At 39.8% G+C, this 19,707-nt stretch overlaps 1 protein-coding gene across 5 annotated transcripts in view; it reads left to right on the top strand.

Annotated features, from left to right (window-relative positions):
• Positions 1–863: 863 nt before the first annotated feature.
• HGSNAT (heparan-alpha-glucosaminide N-acetyltransferase) overlaps positions 864–19,707 on the top strand; it is a 48,605-nt gene continuing 29,761 nt past the window's right edge. For 3 of the 5 annotated variants that reach the window (XR_010021793.1, XR_010021792.1, XM_063079817.1), the window contains exons 1-7: positions 5,921–5,986; positions 6,602–6,717; positions 11,300–11,436; positions 11,636–11,757; positions 13,920–13,989; positions 16,986–17,055; positions 17,782–17,891. Coding sequence is in view for 3 of the 5 variants with exons in the window: in XM_063079817.1 (XP_062935887.1) it covers positions 5,968–5,986; positions 6,602–6,717; positions 11,300–11,436; positions 11,636–11,757; positions 13,920–13,989; positions 16,986–17,055; positions 17,782–17,891 (644 nt within the window). In the remaining 2 variants the exon portion in view is untranslated. Of the gene's footprint in view, positions 904–1,041; positions 1,784–5,920; positions 5,987–6,601; positions 6,718–11,299; positions 11,437–11,635; positions 11,758–13,919; positions 13,990–16,985; positions 17,056–17,781; positions 17,892–19,707 lie in introns of those variants that run through there. The other 2 variants (XM_063079819.1, XM_063079818.1) reach the window with 2 other exon arrangements.

The following is a 19,707-nucleotide window of genomic DNA, read 5'->3' on the forward strand; positions in this document are numbered from 1 at the left end:
GGATCCTATATAGGGATGGCCAGTGCGCTCACTGGCTGAGCTCGGTGAGGACGACACCAAGCCAAGGGTTGCGATCCCCTTACCGGTCACACACACACAAAAAAGTGGTGGTACCACATGGCGGCTTTTACGTCGTGCCTCTCCCTCTGGACAGTAAACGCTTTGGGGTCAGGGACTCCGCTGTCTTGCTCACCAGGCATTTTCCACAAGAGCAGAAAATGAGGACTCTAACGCGCATCCACGTGGTGCGTGGCTGGAAGCAGCGGCGCAGCAGAAAGTCGCTGGTGGCAGTGCGGCTCGGGGAGCAAGGCGCCCGGCCCGCCGGAGGCCTCTCTGCCGCAGACAGACACACGGCACACGACTATGGAACCTGGACTGGTCTTCAGCAGCCTCCCGCAGGGCAGGGCCTGGCGTGGCCGCCCATTCAGCCCTCCCGGGGAGTGACTCCGGCACCGGGCGTGGGGCGGGGCGGGGTTTGGTGGCCGGGCCTGGCGCGAGGCGGGGCCGGCCGGGCGTGGGGCGGGGCTCGGCGGCGGCGGGGGCGATGCCGGGCGTGGGGCGGGGCTCGGTGGCGGCGGGGGCGATGCCGGGCGTGGGGCGGGGCTCGGTGGCGGCGGGGGCGATGCCGGGCGCGGCGGCGGAGGCGGCGGCGGATGGCGTTCGGGGTGCGCGGGCCGCGGGCCGGGCGCTGGCGGCGCTGCTCCTGGGCGCGTCGGTCCTGAGCGCCGCGCTGCTGGCCCCCGGCGACGCCCCGCGGCGGCGAGGTGAGCGCAGGGAGAGGCCAGGCCGGCGCCTGGAACTGGAGCGGGGCCGCGGGAGGGAAGGGAGTGCGGCGGAGGAGCGGCCCGTGCCGGCAGGCCCCCGGCCTGTCCTGAGCGTCTTCTGGCGACGTTTGTCTAGCTAGTAAGGTGCCTTTGCCCGGCAGACCTGAGCCCGCCACATAGAGCTGGGCGGGAGGGGAGGGCCCGCCCCCGCCCCCGCCCCCGGCCGCCCGTCGCTGTCCTAGTCCCCGGAGTCAGGGCCGTGTGCGGCGGTGCAGCCCCGCCCCCGAGGTGCTCGCGCAGGGCCGGCCGGAGCGCGGGGCCGCGGGCGTCCTGCGGGGACCTCGTGCGGGCACTGCCTGGAAAGCCACGTGTCGGGCCGGCCTCCCCCAGGCCGCCCGGGGCTGGCTTTCCTCGCACGGCGAGGGTGGGGCGGCGGGGCTGGTCGGTGGCGCGTCTGCCTGCCGTGACACTGCCGCTCGGCCTCGTCCGGGGCCGCCTCACTTGCGGGGCCCTCTGGACACCATAGCACCATCGGCACGGCACGAGCTCCTCCCCAGCGGGCGGCGTGGTCGGCCAGGTGCCGGCAACCCCGTTGCGCAGAGTTCAGGGAGGACCGTCTCGCGCCTTGCCCGGCCCTTCTCTGCCGGCGGACGCTGGGACGCGGGGACTCGGCGCGTGCGTCTGAGGCTGCACCCGCGACAGGTCTGGAGAGCCCGCCGCCGGCCTTCCTCACCTGCCAGGAACTCGTGTATTTCAGTAAGAAGGTGGTTTGTGAGTGGTCACTCTGTGTGCTGAGAGAGAGCGTGCTGGCCCCTGAGCGCCGGCCCGGGCCTCCCGGGAGCTGCGTCGGGAGCGCGGCCAGCCTTCTCGGGCCGCCTGGAGCCCGCGTTGGGTTGGTCGGCTGCCTGCTAGGCTTCGTACTCATCTGATTTGAGGCCTCAACGTCTGCTTGAAAAGGAAAATGCAGTAGAATATGTGTTGAAAACTATGCCCGGCACAAAGATAACTCATGAGCAGAGGTAAAGTACCAGACATTAAATATTTGGGAATGAAATAAAGGTCTCATGCACAAACAGCACATTTACCCCAGCACTGTAGGAAGGGCACTTTATTTGGTTTATTTTCTCACCAAGACACGTAGACAGGAAGAGAAAGAATTGTTCTTTTGCCTATAACGCCCCTGATAATTCTTAGGTTGGTTGTAGGGAAGTGGATAGCTTTTTTTTTTTTTTTTTTTTTTTTTTTTTTTTTTTTTTGTCTTTTTCGTGACCGGCACTCAGCCAGTGAGTACACCGGCCATTCCCATGTAGGATCCGAACCCGCGGCGGGAGCGTCGCGGCGCTCCCAGTGCTGCACTCTCCCGAGTGCGCCACGGGCTCGGCCCTGGATAGCTTTTTCTTGAGGCTAAGCGTCAGGTTCAATTTAGAGGTCATGTCTGAGGGCTTAGGAATTGTGTCCGTTGTAGGTGTCTATGAGTGATACACACTCGTTTTTTTTTTTTTTTTTTAAAAGATGACCGGTAAGGGGATCTTAACCCTTGACTTGGTGTTGTCAGCACCACGCTCACCAGTGAGCGAACCGGCCATCCCTATATGGGATCCAAACCCGGGGCCTTGGTGTTATCAGCACCGCACTCTCCCGCGTGAGCCACGGGCCGGCCCCACACTCGTTTTTTTAAGAAAGTACATTCAAATACTGCAAAGTACAAAGAAAGGTGTCAGAATCCCCTGGCCTTACACTCAGTGTACTTCAGCCAAGGCTGAACATTAAATCACTTTGGGAGTTTTGTTATTGTTTGGGGAAAATGTAAAAAATCATGCTGATTAGGAAGAGATTCTGATTTCATTGGTCCGGAGTGGGGCCGGAGGATTGGTATTTTTTGTTGTTTTTTTAAACTTCCCAGGTAATTTTGATGTTCAGCTGGGAGTGAGCTCCTCCGCATGCTCCCAGATAACATAGTAACGATGACAATTAAGAGCTTTCAGAGTCTAAAATTCGTGTGGAAAATCTAAGCATAAAACAAGAACCTTACTCTACCCAACTCTAAAAGACTCATAGAAATATAAATAAAAACAGTGGTTGTTGCAAGAGTGGAGGGATGAAGTGTAGAAAAATTATAAAGGAAAAGGTCAACAGATACTCTTAAGTTTGAGAGTGGAACCATCAGAACCGAACAAGGGAAATGAAAATATTTTTAAACAATTCTGGCAGATATGACAAAGTATTTAATATCTTTGCTATGTGATGAAATTATAGAGATATCTACTGTGACCTCAGGGGTTATGTAGAGTAGTTAAATGAATAAATATTCTAATAATTCACATATTCAAACTTGTTCATCAGTAATTCAAAACTAAAATAGTAAGGAAGTGCTTGTTTCACTTAACGTAATTTTCTCCAAGCTCATCCACACTTCTGTGAATAGCAGAATTTCATTCTTTTTTATGGCTGAGGAGTAGTCCATTGTTTATATATACCACATTTCTGGAAGTTCATTTTTAAGGAGCTGTTTCAAAAAGCATTGTGTATTACATTAAAAAGAAATAGGAAAGAGAGAGAAATCGGAAATCAGGTTAAGTGAAAAAAGAAGAAACAATTTTTTAAAATGTTTAACTGGATGCTCCTAATTCTAAAGAAGCCCCTGTTGTCCTCTGTGTTGGATGAGATCCACATGGCCTGGATCATTATAATGTATATTTGTTAACCACTTACTTGGTTTCAGGTTCTGGACCAAGCACTATATATATTATCAAATTTCATCTTCCTAGCAATCCTATGAAGTACACACTGTTATGACCCCCAGTTTATTGAGGAAACTGAGGCAGGATGGATTTCAGATTCACGTTGGGCTAACTTGGAGTCCACACATTTAACCTACCATGTTTTACCCCTGGTCCCAAACACTGCTTCCATGGAAAGCTTTCCAGAAGGACAGCAAAAAAACAGAAAAAAAATGATTGGTAAAGCTTTATTTAGCCTAGAGAAGAAAAAGCTTTAGTGGATTATTAAGAGTTATCTAAGTATACCCTTAATATCTGTTTTGTCTTCTCTGAGATAAATTTTAAAATGAGGGATTAAGGATGGCTAAGTGAAGACTGAGTTAATTATTCAGATGAGTTAGCGGGCAGCCCTGAAAGAAGCGTCTGTATTACAAACTCAGAAACTAAATTCTTACCTTTCTGGTTGTGTTATTGAATAGTTTCCCCCTTCTTTTCTTTTCCCTAGAAGCTAATTTCTTTTTCATGTAATCTCAATATAAATGGTTCAGTTGGTTTAAATGAACCAGATTGCTTTAACTTTAGACAGTAACAGTTCACTTTGTTTTCCTACCAAAGTGGCAGACATAACTTTAGAATGTGCTTTGGCTTTATTTTTATTTTTTAAAAAATTTTCTTCATTGTACATGTTTATGGGGTATAGTTTGTTTCAATACATGTATATATTGTATAACGATCTAATCAGAATAGTTAGTATATCTGTCACCTAAACACTTATCATTTCTTTGTGGTTATAATACTCAAGATCCTTCTTTCCGGCTCTCTTGAAATATGCAGTACAATATTATTAGCTGTTATTACCCTAGAGCACCTGCACTTGCTCTTCCTGTCTGACTGTAGCTGTGCCAGTCCACCAGCCTTCCCCAGCCCCCTTCCTCCCTCCCTTTCCCTGCCTCAGGTAACCACTATTCTGTTCTCTATGTATTTCCCTCTTTTTCTCTTTTTAATTTATTTTTCTTAATTGACCCATGATAATTATGTACTTGTATGGAGTACAATATACTTGGATACATTCATACTGTGTGCAGTGATCATGTCAGGGTGCTTAGTATATCCATCACCTCAAACATCTGTCACTTCTTTGCGTTAGTAACAATTCAACATCATCTCCCCTAGCTCTTGAAAGATACGTGGTACTTTGTTGTTAACTGTAGTCTCCCTACGTTGTCATAGAACCCTAGGTTCCATTGTTCCTATTGCTGTACTGTTTTGTATTCACTGACCACCCTCTCCCTACTCTTCTCTCCTACTTGCCCTCACCCCCCACCACCTGTCCTGCTCTCTACTGCGAATGAAGTCAACATTTTTAGCTTCCACATTCACGTGATATTTCTTTTTCTGTTCCTGGCTTATTTCACTTGACATAATTTTCTCCAGGCTCATCCATGTTGCTGCAAATGGCAGAATCTCATTCTTTTTTATGAATGTGCCTCATCTTTATGTTGTCCTAAGACCATCATCTAGTAAATGGGTGAGCTGCACACCAAGTGAGTTCAGGAGCTGTGGGTCTTTCTGACCTTTAGACTGAAACTTACAACTCTCTCCTTACCCTCCCAGACCTGCCATGGAAACTAGAAGGAGACTCAGAACTCCAAACCCAAGTGATGGAAAGCAGCATTTCTCAACTTTATTTATTTAAATTTTATTTTATTTATTGAATTGAAATCGATTATACATATGTTTGGGATTGAACATTGAGATATATTGATCAAATCGATATTACTAGCATATATATCGTTGCAAATCGTAATTATTCTTTATGCCCCTTGTTCAATCTCTCCCCCTCCCCCCTCTAATTGCCCTAGATTTCTTCTCTCCTTCTGAAAGAATAATGGTTACTCTGTTGATTTGCTGCCTAGATGACCTGTCCAATGCTGAGAGGTGTGATCAGGTCCCCCGATATTACCATAGAGCAGATGCTTCTTCTGTCACTCTGAAATGGGTTTTGTGGAAAGAGACATCCTCTTTTCTTTGTCTCTGCTGGTGACTCCCCTTGTGTCAATGCACTCCACTGGCTAGCGGACCATCTGCGTGGTGGTTGTGGCGTCTAGCTGCTTTCGCGGCAGCCATGGTTATGGTGGTGGCTGTGGTGGGCCACCCACATGGAGGTGCTGTTTTTGGCATGCTCCTTGGCGCTGGCTGTGTACCTGGTTGTGGGGTGTGTCTGGTCCCCTTCTGCATGCCTCAGGTCATGGGGCGGGCCCTCTTCTCCCCTGCTGCCTGGAAGCAACTCCATCCAAAAGGCACAGCTGCGGCTTCTGCCGGCTCCTGCTCCACGCGAAAATCAGCTCGAGCCTTAAAGCAGCCGTGGCATGAAACCCTCAGACCAGTTTTTTCCTTTCTCTCATGGTGGTTTCTCCCTCCTTCATGCACTCCATAGGTCTCTCCTCCTCTTCCCCTGAGCTCCAGCCGCCCCAGCTTGGCTGATGTTACTTTTTTATAGCTGTAAGTTGATTTGTGGGAGAGAGTGACACTGGGGACCGTCCATTCTGCCATCTTGACTGGAACTCTCTTTCTCACCTTTAAAGGCCGTGCTAACAGCAAGTAACATAGCAGAGGAAAGTTTGGACTTTGGAATCACATAAATTGAGTTCAAATCAGTGATTTCACTGAAAAACCCTGTGGCCATGGGCAATTATCTAATTGAATTAATTTATTCTTCTGTAAAATGGAGAAACACCTAGCTCATGAGGTTTATTATTTAATAAATATGTCATTATTTTATGGAAACTACTGAATTCAGTGCATGTCTTGTCTCAGCACTTGGTGAATGTGTACGGTCCTTTTCCACACTGGATGTGAATGGTGTTGACTAACTCCTGGTTTGTAGTAGAGGCATCTGTGCAAAAGAGGACCTGCATGTGTGTGAGCCTGCATGCATGTGCATACATCTGTGTGTACACAAAGTAAGATGTGAGAGACCCTGGAGATGCTGGAGTGCAGGCATTTGAAAAGCACTTCTGTGAAGCTGCTGTTCACACAGGTGTACTTAGTCTCAAACACACCTTTCAGGTGCCCTATTTGTTTTTATTTTAAACTTTTCTTTCTAATTCTTACCAGACTTAGACAAAAAAAGGCATGTGGAGTTGAAGATGGATGAGGCTTTGCTACTCATTCATAATGAACTACTCAGGACAAACTTGACCGTCTACTGGAAATCTGAACGCTGTTATCACGTATGTATTGTGTTCTTACTCACAATTTTGTTTGCTTTGAGACTTGTCTGATATTGTCCCTAATGCTCTCATGTCTAAAGCCTTTCACAATGTTAACTTCAGCTTTGCAGGCAGGGAAACAAACAGGCTATTTGAAGAATCATAAGAAATATAATCAGGGGAAAATTCCTAGCAGTGAGCAACATGTTTCTTATTTTTTCTCCTTCCAATCTTTTTAAAAACCAGTTTTCAGTGAGAAACAAAATTGATAGACTGTGTTTTATTTTACTGCTCTGCCCGATGCATAACCCTCTTGCTGGACCAGAGAAGGAAGGAATGAGACATTCTCCGAGATTATTCTCCGAGGCTAGCAGGGAGATACAAGTTGAGGGACTGACAATTATTCCAGGGATAATAAAGAATTTATTTTTTCTGAATGTTTTACTTTTATCCTAGATCTTGTTGCTTTTTAAAGACAAGACTGTTCTTCCATGTAATATAAAATATTCTTTATTGCCAAGTTGAGAGCTTCATTGTACCTTCAGAAGAGAAATTTTGATGTACACTGAATGACCCATTTACTGTAAATAGCTTTAAAAAACAAAAAAATTTCCAGTATGGGCAGCAGCTGAAAATATGAGGAAGCAGTACGTGATACCTTCTCTATTTGATTAAACCCATTGAAAGGTCTGTAATGTAATATGAAACAAAGAAAATCTGTAGTAAAAAAAAAGGAGCTTGAGACAGAGAAAAAATTTTATCATCCTATAAGAAGAAACAGAGCCTTGAAAAAAATAAATAATAGCTGAAATTAAAAAGTGACAAGAAACAGATAATTCAGAGAATGGGCAAAATATCTTTTAAATGTCTAAAAAGATTTAATAAAGTTCTAGAATCCACAGAAAAACATATTGAGGGAAAAAAAGACTATTGTCAAGTTATTAGATGTAGGGTAAGTAAGAGCATCATTAGAATAAAAAAATAATTGGTGCAAAACAGTGATGCTGGTGACAAATTAAGGAATTTTTGAAAAAGAATTAACTACGTGAGACTATTTCAATAAAAAATTTCTAAAAGAGCATGGAGGTAATTATGTCTAAGGAAAATGTGTAAAGGTGGTACAGGGTTTGTATTTAATTATTGTAGTGAAAAATATTTCATAAATGCAAAAAAGATCTTAGTCTGGAAATTGGAAGATATTTATGCCCTGTTAAAGCTTAAACAACCATAGAATGGTGTCTAGACATAAACTGTTTTAAATTTTGAACTTTGATGATAATTTAAAAATCTTCAGGCTAATATAGGTTACAGGAGAGACAATTACTCAAACAAATGCTAATTATAATAACTTCATATTTAGTAAGCCAAATAATAAAAATCTGGGAATGATGGGCTAAGATCTTGAGGATATTTAAAGTGAAGGTGTGCTCTAGTGTATCAGTCCGTTTGTGTTGCTATAACAGACATACCTGAGACTGAGTAATATGTAAAGAACAGAGGTTTATTTGGCTTATGATTCTGGGACAGCTGCATCTGGCACGGGCTTTAGGCTGCTTCTACTCATGGCGGAAAGTGGCAGGCAGCCGGTGGGTACAAGCAGATCACATGGCGAGAGGAAGCAAGAGAGAGAGAGAGAGAGAGAAGAACTGCCAGGGTCTATTAAACAACCAGCTCTCACAGGAGCTAATAGAGCGAGAACTCACTCATTAATCCCCCCACCCAGGGAGAGCATTAATCCATTCATGAGGGATCCGCCCCCATGACTCAATGAGTTTCCAACACTGCCACGTTGAGGATCAAATTTCTGCATGAGTTTTGGGGGACAACACAGCCAAACTCTATCACCTAGATATCAGTTGACCTAGCTGATTTGAGAATTTATTTTCCTCTAGCTCTCTTTCCTTAAAGTAGAAAGACTTTTATAGATCCATAAACATAGAAAAAACATGCAGACTAGATTTGATAGCTTGACAGTTTCAGTTATTATTTTCAAGCATAAACTAGAGTGAAAAAGGACGTTTAGGTTTTTTGTGTACATAGACATGTTTTTAATGTTACTGTATCTTTAAAATATTACTAAAAAAAGAATATACAACATAGAAAATACATGTGTTAGGTCAAAAAAGACTACAAAAAGCAGAGATTATACATTTTACAATCTCATACCTCTGCACAACAAAAAACAATATAATAAGGGATGCAATACAGACGTAAGTATTTCACAGAAAAATGTTTAGACCGGGCCAAACCAATTTTATTAAAATTTTTATTTAAAAGTTTATAATAATAAAGGTGATAGTAATAGAAGTGCTGCTACTGTTTACTGAAGGCTTGTTCTATGTGTCAGGTATGTTACATATCATTTAATCTTCTGAACAGTCCAGGAGAGAGGATTTTGCAAATGGGGATCCTGAGATCAGGAGAAATAAAGAAGGTTTTTTTCTGTGTTACCTACCTGTAATGTGGCAGTGCTGGAATTCACTCCCCTCACTCTAGCTTCAGGGGTTTTGCTTTAGGTTAATCAGAAAGAAAAGGAAAAATGCAAAACTATTGAGTAGGGACCTGAAGATTTTGGAACGCAAACAGTGTAATCATCAAAACAAAAAGAAAAAAAGAAGCAATAAAAGAACTAAATATGTAACTAGAAAGTGAAATAAGGACGAATGAAGAGATGATTTTTAAAAATAAATAAAAAATCACGCAATTGATAAATTACTGATAAATTTAAAGGAACAATGCAAATTAAGAAAATTAGAAATTAAGATATATATCAACTGCAATTAAAATAATTATGATCCAATGAGTCTGAAATTCAAAAATCAATCTGTTCAAAAATATAATATGAAGATTGATTTTAAAAATTGAGAACATAAATAGATGAGCAGTTGAATAAGAAATCTGGAAAGTTATAACGAATTTCTATACCTAAAAATAGGTAATTTTTTCTATATTTTCAAATAATAAATAATTCTCATTCTATATAAACTGACCCTAAATATAACACACACACCCCAAGAAAACATGGCTTGCTACCTAATTTGTTCTGTAGTACAGATAGGCTGTTAATCCTAAAATCTGGCAAAGACATGAAAAGAAGTACAAGTCAATCTTTCTAATTAATACGGATGCAAAAATTGTAAATAAAAGTCTATCAGGTAGAAATAAGTCAGCATACTGGAAGATTTATATAAGTAAATCTTTGACTTACATTTTTTTCCTTGAATGTATGGAGGTCATATGTAAAGAAAATGATAAAATTTTAGTGGGAAAAATGTAGGTTAAATGGAGAGATAGCCAGTGCACTCTGATATGGTGACTAAACAGGAAAAAATGGTAGCAATCCCCAAGTAATTCAGGCGTTTAACTTAATTGCTGCAAGTATATCAAAGGAATACTTTATAGAATCTGCATAAGTAATTCCAAAATTCATATGAAAAAGCAAACTAGCAAGAGGATCAGAAGATTCAAAAGGAGAATGGGCTATATGGAGACTTGCTTTCTTAGATGAGACATATTACGAAGCCACAGTCATTTATGTAGCCGAGAGAAATGAGGACTGACAAGCCAGAGTTAATAAGTAGAGTCTAATTTACATAAGAATCTAAAGAATTATAACTAAGAGCATGGGGAAAGGTATTTAAAATTACTATGTACAATCTGTCAAAAACTCCAAGAGGATGATTCAAGTTAAAACATAAAACCCACAGCCTAAAAAAATACTTAAAAAGGCAGAATACACTTTTAAACTGATGAAGCAATAGAAGAAATAAGCCAGATTAGTGTGACTGTGTACAAGTTTACAAACTTGTAACTAAAAACAACACAATATAATGATGATGAAAAGGAAAGCACTCCAAATGGAAAAATATTTGATAGTTAAAACTTTAATATTACAGGACATGAGGACATGGCTAAGATTGAGTTCAAGGGAACTTGGTGTCTCACCAGTGGGTCACACCATAAGAAACAAAATATCAAAAGTGTTGAATTATTTAATCTACTGATAATTTAAAATGTAATTTTAATTTTGTGATATAAGTATATAGTAAATGAAAAAAAGAAAAATCATTTTAAAATCCTAGTAAGGCTAATGAGAAATAAATAAATTGTAAATATTTATTGTTTATATATTTTAATATATATTTTAGTATATATTAATATATAAAAATATATTTAATATTTAGTATATTTAAATTTTATATCTAATATATTTAATATATATTTAAATATATCAATATATTAATATATTGTTTGTATATTTAATATATGTTTATATATGAATATATGCATATTTTTAAATGTTTTATTATATGTATACATTATATTAATATGTATTTTAATATCTATTTAAAATTATATGTTAACATATATATTTGTTAATATATATTTACCTATGAGTGAAGATTATACAATTTCATACTGGCAGTCATTATTGTAATATAAAATAATAGATCAATTTTACCTAAATTACTGAAATTTAAAAATTTTTTATGAGTATTAAGGAAAAGTCATGTCAGGATCTCCAGTTGGATATTCATGTCCTCTAACAATGAACAGACTTTCAAAAACCCCTAACAGTTACAGTCGTGCTTTTATTTTACAGTGCTTGTTTCAGATGCTAGCAGATGTCTCTGCAAGTGGGCAGCCTGGGAAGGCTGGCATTGCCGCTGTCTCTGTGAGTACCCAGCACGGGTCCATCCTGCAGTTCAACAGTACTTTGGAAGAGAAAGAAGTTTGTAGGTTTGTGCTGCTATGATGTGATCTCACTGAAGCCTGCATTTTCTTTCGACTCTTTTTCCTAATTGGTTTTTAACTTTAAACTATTTTTCTTTATCTTTCCTGGTCTACACCCAGGAATGAATATCATTTTGCCTTGATGACATTACCAAAATCCAAGTCCTTATTTCCTAATCTAGCCATTTGTTTTAATCTTTTGTAGGCTGCAATACAAATTTGGAGAATTTGGAAACTATTCTGTCTTGGTAAAGCACATCCATAAGGGAGTCAATGAAATTGCTTGCAACCTGGTGGTTAATGAGAATCCAGTTGACAGTAACCTTCGTATGTATATGTGCTTTGTTGATCTTTTAAATTTGCATTTTCAAAGATTTCAGGTTTCGGTTTTTGTTTTTTTTCTCTTAATCTCATGAGATTAGAAGGTTTCAGTTTTTGAGTACTGTTTGTAGAGTGAAGCAGTACATGACACTCTCTGTAATTTAAAACCTGAATTATATATTATTTAGTTACGGTATAAAGTGTCATTGGTGTATACTAAGAAAATTATGTGATATATTTAAAAATTATATATCAACATATTCTCGTAGTTGTTATTTAGTTTAATTTTGAAGCATAAATAAACCAAAAATGTTAATGAGGTAGAAAGAATCTAGAAATAGGGCAGTTGACTGTTAAACATCTTTCCCTTGTTTGAGCATTTAGGGTGTAGTGTTTTCTGTATGTCTTATGTAGACAGTCACAGGTCCCCTTAGGTTAAGGGGGGATTATTCTTCCTCTAATAACTCCACTGAAGAAAATCTGTCACTCTGAGGTCCCCATTAGATAATGTTGTGAGTGCTGCCCCTCAGTGGCAGTGACCAATCCCTGTGACATGGGTAAGGAATGTTCCCGGGGCAGCTGCTGAGACTGCGAGGTTACGCCAAAAATAGGAGCCAGTATGAAAGGGCCAATATGGGACAGTTTCAGCATTAAAAAGAACAATGAATGGAAAACAAAGCCTGTTTTATAGTAAAGTGTTGACTCAAAAAAAAAAAGAATGGATGTAATTGATGAAAAATAATGAATATCTAAAAATTATGAGTTCATTATGAAACTAAAAACAGTGAAGCCCTCCTCCCCAAACAAAAACAAAACTTTGGTTGCCTTTGGAGGTAACAAGGCACCTGATGCTAACTACGGTGATTTAAAATCGTCAGTTGAAAGGAAAGATTTAAACATTTATTCTGCCTTTCCTGTTTTAACTATAATTCAGGGTAACCAAATAGTCCTAGTTGATGAGGGTAAAATCTTTAAAGAAGAGTTCCAGCTCATAAATGTGGCAGAATGGCAGGACATTTTGTAATCCTGTATGAAATGACTGATTCAGGCAGAAATCATAGGAGTGGATGAATCCATCAGCTGAGAGGGGAACTTGACACTGAAGAGGTCAAGGTTTCTCCAGCTGGGCATGTCCATCTTGCAAGGTCAATTGCAGAAGGCACCTCCTCATTGTTAGCCAGGGGATTATTGTTAATTTTGTATGACATTATGGTTATATAACAAAAGGCCCATTTTTAAGAAACTTTTCATTTTGAAATAGTTTTAGACTTACAGAAATGTTGCAAAAAAAAAGAGTTCCCGGACACCCTTCACCTAGCTTTCCCTAAACGCCTAAACTGTATAATCATAGCATACTTATCCCATATACAATTACTGAGACCATGAACTTAACATTGATAAAATATCAATCTGCAGAATTTAAAAAATTTCTCCAGTTGTCCCTTTTAATGTCCCCTTTTAAAATTATCCCTTTTTCTGGTCCATGATCCATTCTGGGATCCTACAGTGCATTTAGTTGTCAGATCTCCTTTATCTGTTCCAATCTAAGACAGTTCCTCAGTCTTTCTTGGTCTTTCATGACCGTGAAAGTTTTGAAGAGTACTGGTTACTCATTTTGTAGGCTGTCCCTCAGTTTGGATATGCTTGATGTTTTCTCATGACTAGGTAAGTAGAAGTTTTGCATTTTTTGGTAGAATACTACAGAAGTGATGTTGCATTCTTCACAGTGCATCATTTTAGGAAATACATGTTGTAAATGTGTCTTTTACAAGGTTCATATGCTTTAGAGATACATACTGAAGTATGTAGGGATGAAACTATATGATGTCTGGGATTTGTTTTAAAATACCTAGCCCAAAAGGGGTGCGGGTGGTAATAAATGAAGCAGGAGTGACAGGATCTTGATAATTCTAGAATCTAGGTGATGGGTATATGTGGGTTATTATACAGTTCTCTGTACTGTTGTGTATGTTTGTTATTTTTCATAATGAAAATTTAGTACTCCCCTCATGAAGAGTGTTCTCAATTGTTTACAGGAAATTTAGAATGTAAAAATTGGCTTTTCCCTCATTTGTTTCCATTTTGCATTTTTAGATTAAATATAATGATGTGATAACTTTGATGTTTATGATGACGTTTTTGGTGATAATGGGTTTTTCTTTTCATAGCTGTGATTATCGCATTCCTTGTTGGTCTAGCAGTCATCATTGCAGGATCCATCCTAAAGTTTTTATTGAGGTGAGATGTTAGGGGAGGATGCAATTAGGGAAGGTAGGATATAGAAATCATGTACAGTCATTCCTCACTATCTGTGGGGCACTGGTTCCAGGACCTACACAGATACTCAAGTCCCTGATATAAAATGGCACAGTATTTTCATATATCTCATGGACATTCTCCCAGATACTTTCAATCATCTCTAGATTACTTATAATACCTAATTCAATGTAAATGCTATGTAAATAGTTGTTATACTGTATTGTTTAGGGAATAATGAAAAAGGAAAAAGTCTGTATGTTCAGTACATATGCAGTTTTTTTGTTTTCAAATATTTTCGATCTGTTGTAGGTTGAATGTGCGGAAGCAGAACGCGTAAATACTGAGGGCTGACTTGTATTCAGGAAGGGTAGTTTTGACCCTTCCAATGACCATTGTTCTTTGATTAAATGAACATATTAAGTGAGCATTTATGTCCAGTGCTGTCCCAGGCATTAGGAATTCAGTGTAGACTGATGTGATCTCTGACGTCAGGGAAATGGTGATGAAGGTTCTAAGGGATTTTTGCTATCCATTCTCTCATGTGGCTGAAAATGAAGAAAATGCTTGAGAAGGAATTATTTCCTAGATAATCTCCCATCTTACTTTTTAGCTAGTAGGTGTGGCTTGTGATAATTTTAGGAAGCTGCTGCCATGCTGGACTCTTTGTCCTCTGTCTTTGAGCCTTCAGGCTGCCCTTCCAGTCCAGCTTCTTGGCTCCCTGCCAGCCCAAGACCCTGGTGGCAAGGACAGAGGACTGGGCAGGACCTCGGGCCTCAGCATGGACTCCCTTCGCTTTGGTTAGAGTTAGCCAACTTGGAGAAGGAATTCATTCTTCTCTACCTGGTTAACAGTGATTCTGGTGAGAGTACACTAGTAGACTAGAAAAGAAAAAGAAAGTAAAATAGATCCAGGCCTGGTTTAATTAACTGTAAGGTCTTACATGTTTTGAAAGGAATAAGATTGATTGAATTTTCACATGCTTTTCCTGTTAGGTTCTCAGGAAGGGCCATGAGATTTTATTGGCAAGATGTATCTAACTTGGAAGAAAGAAAATCTAACCTTTAAGTCAGCTAACTTGGGGAAACCCTGAAACTTTGGGGAGTTTATTCACTCTGACCCTCTAGCTTTCTGCATCTTAGAAATAGTTTAATTCTATGTATGAGAAACCTGACGGTATATAAGGATAAAAGAACTACTTGCTGCTTAGAAGCAGATGTTTAACCCAACTGCTCTTTTAGGGGTATTATAGAATACTAGCCGAGGAGTGTCATTTTCTTTGAATTAAGGTATTATCTTGTCAGTCTTTTGATGAGATGCAAATGCTGTCCATTATATTAGAGTGCTTTCATTGGTTGCTTTTCATATGAATGGATCTTATTACATCACTTTTTAAAGTAATTGATAGCTGAGGTAAAGAGAAGAAATTCAGTGTGTTGCACTGTGGGACCGAAGCTCCTCTTTGCATGTGATTCTGCCTTTCTGGCCCGTGGGCAGAATGCTGTCATTGGCAAAGCAAGAATTCCTAAAGTTCAGGTTAGTCTGAACCAGAAAACAACCAGAAAAAAGTAGAGAGAATAAAGAATCTCTTTTTTTCACCTAAGAAACAAGCATGTACAAGAGAATTAAGTATTTTTTTGTTTTGTTTTATTTTTTAATATCTCAAGTTCTTTTCACCCTTCCTTGTGTCTATTTTAATATTTTTCATGTGTTGGTGACATTATCGTTGCTGAATAAACTAGAAATGGGAGTTGAGTTTTGGTGGGGGGGGGGAGAAATTACAAATATATGCTTGGATATATGGATTAAAAAAAATTATGAGACAGGGAAACTGAACTGGCTATGTGATGATATGAAATATTGCTAACATTAAAAATGTGATAATGGTATTGTGATTACATTTAGAAATAATAACAGTCCTTATCTTTTAAAGATACATACTAAAGTATTTATGGATGAAATGATGTTAATGGAAAACATATGGTGTTTTTTTGGGACAGGCCAGGATATACTTTTTGAAAGATCTTTTCCCAACTAGAAATCTCATTTTAAGGAAAAACCAGTTAATATATTATCATATAAATCAATTTAATGTCATCGGGTTATCTTTTTAAATTAAAGCAGCCATAAAAAAAAAATGAACCTAATATGTTAACTGTTTGAATCACTCCAGAGTTTATTTCTGACTCTTCCAGCATGCATATGTGCATTTTTATTTAGTTGTAACTGAATGTAGATGATGGTATTTAATACTTTATATTTTGTGGTGTAGACAGAACCCACATTCTTGTTTTCATAGCCGCATCTTATCCTATCACACAGCTGTCATGTCCTGTGCTTAGTCATTCCTGTGTTGAGTGAATTTGGTTGTTTCCAATTTTTTGCTGTTTTAACTTTTTTTTTTTTTTGTCTTTTTTTGTGACTGGCCGCACCGTGCTCAGCCAGTGAGCGCCCCGGCCATCCCTATATAGGATCCGAACCCGTGGCGGGAGCGCTGCTGCGCTCCCAGCGCCACACTCTCCCGAGTGCGCCACGGGGTCAGCCCTTGCTGTTTTAACTTTAATATTATTGTTATTATTCTTGGCAGCTGGCAGGTACAGAGATCTGAACCCTTGACTTTGGTGTTATAACACTGCGCTCTAACCAACTGAGCTAACCGGCCAGCCTAGCTTTAATAGTATTATTAATAAGAATCCCAGCCACAGGGGACAGCTATCTCATTTAACCCTCACAACTTTTTAATGAAGGCTCTGTGATCATTCTTGTTTTATTGATGAGGAAAGTGCTGTAAGGGTCAAGCATTTATAAATACTGTTGTTATAAACTTTGATTTCTATTTTTATGTTGTTAAAAAACTTTCTGGAATCAACTAATATAGAATATGAACCTTAAATTAATTTTATTTCGATATGATGTCCAATCATTTTGAAAATTGTGCCAAAGAAAATAAATTAATTAAGCCTTGTATTTATTTACAGTTTGGATGACTTTAATAATTGGATTTTTAAGGCAATAAATTCTCAAGAAACTGATCGCCTCATCAATTCTGTAAGTTAGTAGAACCGCATCATGTTTCATCTGGGTGGTTTTCTAAACTTGGAATTTACTATTTCATGTTTAATAATCATTATTGTGTGGTTTAATAAATCTTATTACATTGTGGAAGGCCAGGTTGAGGATCTTAGCTCCTGAGGATCTTTTCTCTCTTCAGTGAGGTTGGAACTCTGGGCTATATTACTACCATGTATGACTTGGAGACATTTTCCACTCTGCAGACAGCATTATTGAATCAATCCAGTTAAGCAGAAAGTGTCAAGATTAAAATAAAAGAATACAAGACATCAGTGTTAAATCTATAAATGCTGATGGCCTACTGTAATGATTAAATATGTCATTAAATTTGTGTTAATAAATTCAGTCTCATTTAGCATCTGCAGTCTCATTTATGGACATGTTTGCATCTATGCTTGTACTAGATGCACTTGTGGGCCAGTTTTTTGTGTCCTTTATCAGCATGGCTCCTGGCAATCTCAACAAAAGGCACAAAAAGCGAATAAAGTAGAAAGCCAAACCTTTGACAGGATCTTTACAAAAACAAATTAAAGTATTGTTTAGAAAAACTGTCTTTAGCTTTCCACTCTAATTTCTGACCTAAAAAATTGAAAAAGGAAATTTACTCCTTAACATTGTGAATTGTCATCTTTCTACCTGAAAAAATTGAAAAAGGAAATTTACTCCTTAACATTGTGAATTGTCATCTTTTTTTTCCTGAAGGAGCTGGGCTCTCCAGGCACAGTAGACCCTCTCAGTGGTGACACCCAACCAGGAACACGGCGCCCACCTCCCTCACCACACCGCCTCCGCTGTGTGGACACGTTCAGGGGGTATGTGGGGCTTCCTTGTGACAGTGGGCACAGGTAGTGCTAGAGGTGCATAATTATACATAAAGACACCTTCAGCTTAAGGTATTTTGCATTTCTTTACTTTTTAGGCTAGAAAAGGCTTCTTGGATGTAGAAATGAAGTCAGCAGCCCGCTTTTCCTTACTTGAAAACTATCACGATAGCCAATCTAACATGCTGGTAGAGAGGAACAGCAGGACGAGGCCAGCACCAGTGTCCACTGGTGTGTGCAGTCTGCTGCATTAAAGGCATTTGCATTTGGACAAGTGGCTGTACTTGAGGCTATCAGCTGCACCCCCATGACAACATAGAAGACACCCAATTAGAAATGAAACACCAGCATGCGGAAGAGGAAGTGCTTATCCTTCCCAGCTGGCAAAACAACTTGAATATTAGGCCCTTTTGATAGCAAATCCACAGTTATGCAGTAAATTATTATTTTATAGCTCTGATAGAAGAACGAAGGTCCAGGGTCAAATTTTGAAAATAAAGTGTAAAACTACATACCTACAAATAAATATGTAGGTATCAGCTCTTCCAGTTCTGTCCACCAAGGCTTTCTGGACTCTAGTCATGACCTTCTCCTTCTGTCCTAGCCTGTCCAGAGCCCGGCGTGCTCCCAATAGGAATATTGGAAGCCAGCTGGTAGTAACTATTCACTATTATAATGATTTTGAAAACTTGCTAACAGTTTTTGAGTTCTCATTATGTGCCAGTCACTGTTAATTTATTTAATCTCATAACAGTCCTATGAAGCATGTGCTTTTAGTATGCCTGTTTCACAGATGAAGAAACTGAGCCACTGAGTTAAATAATTTGCTTGAGGTCATTCAGGTACTAAGGGGGAAAGGCAGGATGTGACTCCAGGCAAGTGGTTCTGTGTCCCCACCGAGTACCTCGTCACCGTGCCCGAGTCTTCATCCTCAGCGCCTCTGCTGTTAGCATCTGCAGAATCTGTTCTGTTGTTTTCCTCTTTCTTTCTGGTTATTATTACCACTTTTGGAGATAAGACAATCACATATAGACAAGAACTAACATTTATTAAGTGCCTAAAATGTGCCAAGCCCTGGTTAGGTGCTGTAATATACTTAATAGACACATGTGATATGGTATTTTTGCTTTTTTATAGATGAGCACACTGAGTAATTGATGAGAATATTGCCCCAGGTCTTAGGGCTAGTAAGAGAAAAGGACTCAAGGTTTGAATCCTTAGTTCTCTGACTCAAATGATTGTGTGCCTTCCTTAACCTGAGATGTTGAAATAATTAGAACAAAGCTGAGTTATTGGAAATGTTTGGCTGGCTGGTTAGCTCATGTGGTTAGAGTGTAATGTTACAACACCAGGGTCAAGGGTTCAGGTCCCTGTACTGGCCAGCCACAAAAAAAAAAAAAAAGAAAAGAAAAGAAAAAGAAAAAGAAAGAAATGTTATGCTGTTTTCTTTTCTTTTCTTTTCTTTTTTTTTTTTTCTTTTTTGGCAGGTGGCCTATACAGGGATCCGAACCCTTGACCTTGGTGCTATTAGCACCATGTTCTCCCTCATGGGCTAACAGGCCAGCCTTTGCTCTGTTTTCAAGTTATGTAGTTTAGTAGTGCGGTGTAAATTTTTCCTAAGACGTCACGTTGGCAGTGGTGGCAACAGAAGAATTTTAATGTATGGTCCCAATTGTAGTGATTAGAAAATAATAGTTTCTTGCTCTTTTAAGTCTCATCTTGTGTCATAAACTGTTTAGTAGAATTACATTATTGCATGGCTGCACCTTGTGAGGATAAATGTATTTCTTTCAGTTGGGCCCTTCCT

Source organism: Cynocephalus volans, chromosome 15 (assembly GCF_027409185.1).
Source record: "Cynocephalus volans isolate mCynVol1 chromosome 15, mCynVol1.pri, whole genome shotgun sequence".
Lineage (NCBI taxonomy): Eukaryota > Metazoa > Chordata > Mammalia > Dermoptera > Cynocephalidae > Cynocephalus > Cynocephalus volans.